Source organism: Oncorhynchus masou, chromosome 28 (genome assembly GCF_036934945.1).
Source record: "Oncorhynchus masou masou isolate Uvic2021 chromosome 28, UVic_Omas_1.1, whole genome shotgun sequence".
Taxonomy (NCBI): domain Eukaryota; kingdom Metazoa; phylum Chordata; class Actinopteri; order Salmoniformes; family Salmonidae; genus Oncorhynchus; species Oncorhynchus masou.
Genome location: NC_088239.1, coordinates 51431573 through 51439264, shown reverse-complemented (window position 1 = coordinate 51439264; position 7692 = coordinate 51431573). Strand labels below are relative to the sequence as shown.

Below are 7692 nucleotides of genomic sequence, written 5' to 3'. Positions count from 1 at the left end.
GGACTTCAACTTAATTGGCTGATCTCTCCTGGTGACCCTGTTAGAGTCATGTCCAATCGGGTCATCAGGAGAGATCAGCCAACCGTGAAGAAGAACATGGTCTACTTCAAAATGGAGATAGCTCAATGGCGCCGCCCATGCTGTCACAGACGTGGAAATGGCACGTCTGTGAGTCCTCTATCTATGTCTATGGCACCAAACCACAAACTAGATTTTGTTATGCACAAAGACTTCCGGTTTAGCAGATGACGTCCATAGAAAAGAATGAGGTACGCGCTACCTCAGTGGGCACAAATCGCATACACATAGCACATGCTATGATAAATTATACTACTATTAAAACCTATAACAATTATGATAGATTAAAATGACATAATACATTATAGATTTAATCAGCATTCCTTAACTTGAGCAGGAATGAAATGGAATGCTCTTTTTTAATTTCTAAAATAAAACATGAACGTGGATGTGACTGAAGATTATTCTAAATTCGGGACTCCGTGCCATTATTACTTGTGCCACCCTGATGGTCCGAGAGGAATTATTTATTTATTTTTAAATCCAGGAGGGTGAATACTTATTTGTAGGCTAATAATTTCTGCTTTATTGAGGAACATTTGACTTTTAACCCTCACCCGTTTTACTTAGATTTGATTTGAAAATGTAAAATACATAAACATGTTACATCCGGCAACATATACTGTACATATACTTTCAATTACTATTTATTACTTTTAAACACAAATAGATTAGTTGAAAAGCACACTGTAAGGCTTGGCGCAAATGAGCGCCAAAATATCCACAACACAAAAATAAACAAGAACATGCGGCTGTCTTTTCCTCAGACAATGGAATTTGATAAATATACTCTCCACTTTGGTGCACCGGTTGTATGTGCTTGTCTGATACAACATGAGGATTTCATAAAAGGTAGCTTTATGGTCATGTTATATGCTATTTGTTTACTGCAAACTACACACATCTGGTGACCTTCGACACTTGATAATCTAAAAGGAATTAAATCAAATCCGTGTTTAGACTCAGCATTTAGTTGAACTATTGAACCCTGTCCCATCAATTCCAAGTGGACATTCTGCATTTTGTACCAAGTCTGCCACAAGAGGGAGCACTGCTGATGCACGTGAAAATAAGAATGAATTATCAAGTAATTACGTTTTTTGTTTAAATAGACATTATTTATAGAAACAAATGACAGGTTATGTGAATATTTACAGAAGGTAAAAGTCAATAACATTTTCAGGTAGGAAACATGGTCACATCTAAGACGAACTATCAAAAGGAGAACATCTATTTTCTGTTTTACCTGTTGATAAATGTGTAATAAAGAACAATGTAATGCATTACACAACATAAAAAATATACAAATTCATAAAATCTACGTCTGTACACGGAAATCTTACAAACATGAAAAAACATCATATATTACTATCAAATAACATTATCCAACATCAGTTATTCAACTTATTCAACAGTTTCTATGCAGACTCACTACTTAAACTTCTGATTTATTAACAAATAATCTACAATACACAATTTTGACTTAGAGCTTTTTCATTTTAAAAAGCGAGACATTTCATCAAGTTGAGTGTGTAATGTGTATTTAAAAGGATCCCAGTCTTGTCGCTTTTTTCTAAGAGACTACCATGCTACTGTGCCTCCACCTCTACCTCTTTGGCTTTGCAGGATGGGGTGGGGTCCCCAGAGGGTGGGGCACTAGTGGGCGTGGTCTTTCGAGGAGTGGCAGGTCTGCCAGGGGTTGTGGTGGTGGTGGAGGTGGGCACCAGAGGGGGTGGGGCACTAAGAGTGACAGTCTGTGGAGTTCTGTTCAGATGGCCACTGTGTGGAGCTGAGGGGCTGAGCTTAGGGTACATCACCCCACCCAGAGAGGACACAAAGGTGGGTGTGTGGGCTAGGTGGCCCTCCATGGGAGAGCCCTGAAGCTGGTGCAGCCTTGCCCTCTCCTCTGCTTGCCGGTGCCTGTCCTGTAAGTACTGCTGTGGGTGGGGGTGTTGCTCCCGCTGTCTGTGGCCTCTCTCAGGGTCATAGGTCAAATGTACCTGCTGGCTCTGCAGGTACAGCCCTCTGTAGGGGTCTCGAAGTGGGTCCCAGTGGCCTGAAAGGTGAGGGGACACATGGTGGTTTCGACCTGCGGCTAGTGTACTGACCCCCATGAAGGGCTGGATACGGGCTCGCTCCATTGCACTGAGGCTACTCACTGGGTGCACGGGGCTCATGGAGAGGGGTAGAGAGTGAGGTAGATGACTGCTCTGAAGCATGCCTGCGGTGGGGAAGTGGTTGTGCCTTGAGGGGTATGGAGCCTGAGAGTGGCCTGGTGGGAGTAAGAGGGTACACTCCGGTGGCCCAGCCATAACCTCTGGCTCATCTCTGCGCTCCTGCTTTATCTTTAAAGGTCCCTTCAGAGTTTGTGTGTTCTCGTTGGATTGGTGGTTCTTCACTGTGGTGTATGGGGTTGAAGATCCTCTATCCTGCACCTCCAGCGCTGGAGAGGAGCTCTGCTTCACCTGGACTCTCCCAAGAGAGCTGCCCTCCCTCTCAGCCTGGGGTCCCTGATCTGGGCTGCTCCTCTTCCTCCCTGGGCTGCTGCTGCCAATCAGGTTACTAATCTGAAAGCCTGAGGATGTGTGGGTGGACTGATGGCTTCTTTCCAGAGTATTCCTATAGAGAGGACAGAATATTATTTTATCACAACCTTTGAAGGCCTTTATGGATAGGAAATGCCATTTCCACAGTAAGGCTGTCACTGACCCGTCTCTCTCCGACTCCTCCTTGGTAGCAGAGTGATCCCTTTTCTTAGCTTCCCTTTCCCTCTCGCTGCTATGGACCGTGGGCTTGCGGTCCACATCAGCAGGCCTGGACAGTGCTGGAGGTGTGGGGAAGGAGGGGGGCGTTCGGTGCAGGCGGTTACAGGTTTCCTGAGGGGGGCTGACAAAACCTGACAACCCATGGCTCTGCCTTCCACCAAACAGGCTGCCTGGGCCTGAGAGAGGAAGGGTTGATGTATTTTCAATCAAATCAATCAATTTACTAATTTAGTTAAAACAGTAGGTTGTCTTTGGTTGAGGTCAATTATTTGAGAGCGAAAACTTACCAATAGAAGAGGCACCCAGGCCGCCAAATGCATTAGTTGCCAGTTGTCCAAGGTTTCCATAGTGACTAGCTCGTCCAAATGGATCTGAGGAACATCACAAGAATGGCACCTCTTAATGTTTATTCTAAAACTGGTTGTTTGGATCCTGGATGCTGATGCTATCACGTCGGGCCGAACAATGCCGTTTACTTGTGACTGTATTCATAATACAGCACTGCCTCTTGTGCCTTATTGCTGAATTGTCTTGGACTTTAAACATCATTATTTAGACGTTGCACCAGCAGCCTATGGCACTTACCAGTGAGGTGGCTAGCAGGTAAATAGTGGACGTGATGAGTGGCGGCGCTGAATGGTGATGCAGACAAATGACCTGTAGGGGGTGAAGGTACAGTAGTGAGTGAATCAACCACACTGACGAAGGTTGTTGCCAAAACGTGTCTTTTTGTTGACCTCTGCTGCTGCTAAAATACAGTAAAACTGCAAAAGAAATAGCTGTTTTCCTTCTTTTCACTATGCATTTTTATACTCCGCACCGAAGACTTTCTGTTAGTCTATAGATTTGAGTTGCACGCCAATTTATTTTTCTACGAATCAACCACACTCACATTGACATAAAGGGATATATAAAGTAAACATGTCATCTCTACAGTAAGCAACCAACACAGTTGCTCCCAAGGCCGTACAAAATCATCATAACTGCACATAGATCCTCATTTAACACCCACAATAATGAATATGAAAATGGAATGGGCTGGCTAACCTGAGGAGGACAGGAGAGGTCGGGCCAGGTCATGGCCAAAGGACAGTCCAGGAGGAAGACCCGGAGCAGCTGGCCGACTAAACAGGTCCAGCTTCACCCCGCTCATATTCAGCTTATGTGGATCAAAGCGCATGTGCTGTTAAAGATAGACAGATAAAATGGGGAGGAGAGAGATTGACAGAGGAGGTGAGAGAGAGAAGATTAAAAGCTCAATAGAGATTGAGAGGTGAGTTGCTGAGACCGAGGAGGATACAGAAAGCATAACTTCACTGATTATTGTAAGTCAGAATTTCACGGCAAGGTCTCCACTTGTTGCATCCGGTGCATGTCACAAATAAAGTTTGATCTGATTTGGATTTGATTTGTACCGCTATTTGAAACTTTCGCTGCATTGAGTGAAATAAAGGAACACATCTGAAGTACCTTCATCCTCTGCTGGTGGTGTTGAATCTGCCAGGCGATCTGGGCATGCATTGCACACCATTTGCCAGACTTCTGCTAGAATAAATAGAAGGAAAATAATTTGATTAGTCTTAAACCTGAGGGCTAGAATTCTGTCAACAAGCTTACATAAGGCTGGCAAATGGCATATACCCGTAGGCCCTTTGGTAGGAGATTGTGAGGAACTTCTCCTGGCCGTGTTGCCACATCCATAGGATTAGACTAGGGAGAGATGGGAAGTCAGGTGTTTAGACTGAGAACAGCATGTGTGGGGGGTGGGGGGGATAACACTGGGTAATGAAAGAGAGACAGACAGACTGAGGGAGTCAGTGATGTGTTATGGACCTTGGGCTGGAAGGCTCCTTGCAGAGAGCTGAAGGGCCCTGGGGGTCCTGAGTGGGGGTGCAGGGCTGGCATGCCAGGCATCGCTGAGGGGTAAGAGGGGAAGAACTGGGCAAGACCACACATAGGTTAAGGTAAGAATAAATGAAGTATGACTTTAGGGTAAACAAAATAACTTTGTATGCTCAGAGAAGATCTGTGACTGTACTTCTGAGGTAGTATGGAGTAAATCAACAAATAACTGAGAATCATTGAGAATCGTATTATAATAAAAAATAATTCATTTGAAAAGTAATCCAAAGGAACATATCCCCATCTTTCTTTCTGAAAGCAGTACTTTCACTTACATTTTTATGTCTTATGTAGGGGTTTTCCAGTTTAGCTGGGTACTTTTCCAACTGAAAGACAAAACATGTTGTAAGTAACATTAACAATATTAGACAAAGAAGAAACATCAATGTAAAAACGCTACAAATTATTGTTTTTGAGCATTTTTTTCATCTTCAAGTCCTGATCTAGTGCTGACATCTACGCAGCTAAACCAGCTCATTGACTGGTTAACAGATGCATGTACACACTTCGGATGGCTATGTTCAGAGTTTCCATATCTTGGCTGTTTAAACCCAACTGAAGCCCTGCCAATGCTGGCAAAAGCGTCCATGAGCAATTACCCACGATCAAAAGCACTCTAATGACCTCATTCCTTCTGCTGCGGCACAGTCATTTTATCCTGACAGCAGGGCTTTGAGTGTGTCAAAACAGCCATGAGATCCATTTCCACTGGCTTTACTGAGCTGTCAGTGGAACAGCCAGCCATTTCAGGGCTCGTACATTTTTTCCCAGTATGATGAAATATTTCAAAATGTTCCCTGGTGGGTGGAAAAAAGTTTTAAACGGCTGAAAGCTAAAATGTGTCTCTCAGGGACTGTATCAGATATTTCTGTTATGTTGAGATACTGTAATAAAGAGTTTGATATTTGAGATGTGAAACTAACACAAGGTTTTCCCCAGAGTCAAGGAGGCGGCTGCTGAGCCTGAGGCTACACTATTAAGGAGATTGAGTTCAGAAAACAGCAAAAACAAAGCACAGCGTTATCCCTCTCTCGTTTCTGGGTGACCTAAAATGTTCCTCACAATGAATGTGGGTTTTGATAACATTAAAGAGTAAAACTGTTGTGAAAACCATACCAGATGTTTTAGGCTTAGTTATAGTGAAACATGTCAATTCTGGTCTTCATTTTGACAGTTCGTTGTAGTAAATCTAGCTATTTTTTTCCGCTAGAGGTTCAACTCCACCATTCAAACGGTGATGTAGAAGCACCTCGAGAAGGTTCCTCTAGGTCATCTCAAGGGAGGGGTTCGGTATGAAATACACTCCCTTCTAGATGTGCTGGGTGGTACCACCTCAAGGTTTACTGGAAAAGCAAGATGCTTCCTTGACTCGGACTACTGACGTTATACAAAATTCAAAAGGCAGTAAGGCACTTTTCCGCATATGACCAAATTCAAAGTTTTGTGCTTCACAGTTCCATTCCTCCTTTAACGAAGGAAAAAACACAAGTAGGCTATGAGGATTATATGTTTATATTCATAGCTACATCCATCATAACAAGAAATAGATGACAATGGTGGTCATGTCAACTCACTGTGTTTTCCCCCAGCTGCTATGGATGATTGGGGGCGCAGTCCACTAAGACGGTAGACTCAATTACTGCGATTTCTTATCCCACATGAATCAAATCTTTTATTTACCATTTTCATCCCGTGCCCACACACTTCTAATTCCGAAAAGTGAAAGCATACCTGTGAGAGGGGTCCCCCTGGTCGTAGTTGTAGGTTTTTATACAGTACCCAAGATCAATCTGAGTTAATTTCACCATTGGAAAAAGAGCTACTGCGTAAACACTGCAATGCAGGTTGGATTGAATTGAGCACCTAATCTTCAATTTCAAGGTGATGATTGCACTATTCTTCCCAACAGAATAGCGCAATAAATGTCAGTCTACATTTCAACTATTTTTTTTTGCGCCCCATGGGGGATTCGAATTTACACGGAAAGTGGCAATAGATGTCAGGAACTTGGCGCCTTACCACTGTGAGCCAACTGTCCAGAGTCGTATTTGCTCATGATGCACATCATTTTATTATCAGAGCGTGCCAGCGGACTTCTGGTAAGTATGCTTTAGTGAAAAAGTGTTGGGATCAGGTACAACTATGTTCACCCACCCCCAAAACGAATAATTATGAGCAATTCCCCCCACCCACAACTTCTCATCTGAATGCATATTTTTTTATTTGAAGGGCTTGGGAAAAAGCTGAAATTGGGTTTGAGAGTTACCCTTTAACCTCACATGAAGCCGTTTGTGGTGGCCATGTACTGGACTTACATTTAGGTCAGCTGTGCGACCCATATTTGGGGTTGTAGAGAGGATGCCTGGTGGAGGAGGCAAACCATTGGGGTAGGATAAGAAGGTGAGTTGGTGCTGGTGTTGATGTTGGTGCTGGTGTGTGTGCTGGTGGAACTCTGTCCTCAGCAGAGGTGGCCCCGAGCCAGTCCCTCTCTCTGCAGTCTGCGCCAGGAAACGGTTGTTCAGTTCTTGGCGAAGCAGGTCGTGCTCTGTTGTGGGTGAGAGGTTAAGGGTCATACTCTATGACAAAAACGGCTCTTTCTCACCCACAACCCGTATCCCCAGCAACACCTGTTGTACACTAAACACCAATCTATCTCCTATACGGCTCCTTCAATATCCAACTCCTTTACTGTTCAAGCCTCTTACCTGAGTAGCCTGCTTCAGTGGAGTGTCCTACGATGCCATTGGTTGGTAATCCCAAAGGGCTTGTGAACATGGCCGGGCGGCGATGCCCGTGAACTGGCAGGAAGAAGTGGGGTGCGGGCAACTCCGAGACGGACAGGGGTAGGACCGGCAAGGGAGAAGAATGGCGCCCGAGGTGGGGGGATGATGGGAGGATTCGCTTGCGGGATCTCTCTATGCTGCTGCTGTAGGGAGGAGAAAGGCAA

The 7692-nt window shown here is 44.4% G+C and overlaps 1 protein-coding gene across 3 annotated transcripts in view; it reads right to left on the bottom strand.

Moving 5' to 3' along the window:
- Positions 1-698: 698 nt before the first annotated feature.
- The window catches only part of LOC135517822 (autism susceptibility gene 2 protein homolog), a 29002-nt gene continuing 22008 nt past the window's right edge, over positions 699-7692 (bottom strand). The window contains exons 8-18 of one of the 3 annotated variants that reach the window (XM_064942449.1): positions 7451-7671; positions 7061-7290; positions 5021-5071; positions 4677-4781; positions 4485-4553; positions 4314-4388; positions 3891-4026; positions 3429-3500; positions 3131-3214; positions 2788-3019; positions 699-2697 (exon numbers count right to left, since the gene is read on the bottom strand). In XM_064942449.1, coding sequence (XP_064798521.1) covers positions 1668-2697; positions 2788-3019; positions 3131-3214; positions 3429-3500; positions 3891-4026; positions 4314-4388; positions 4485-4553; positions 4677-4781; positions 5021-5071; positions 7061-7290; positions 7451-7671 — 2305 coding nt within the window. In that variant the 3' untranslated portion in view covers positions 699-1667. The remainder of the gene's footprint in view (positions 2698-2787; positions 3020-3130; positions 3215-3428; positions 3501-3890; positions 4027-4313; positions 4389-4484; positions 4554-4676; positions 4782-5020; positions 5072-7060; positions 7291-7450; positions 7672-7692) is intronic. The other 2 variants (XM_064942450.1, XM_064942451.1) reach the window with 2 other exon arrangements.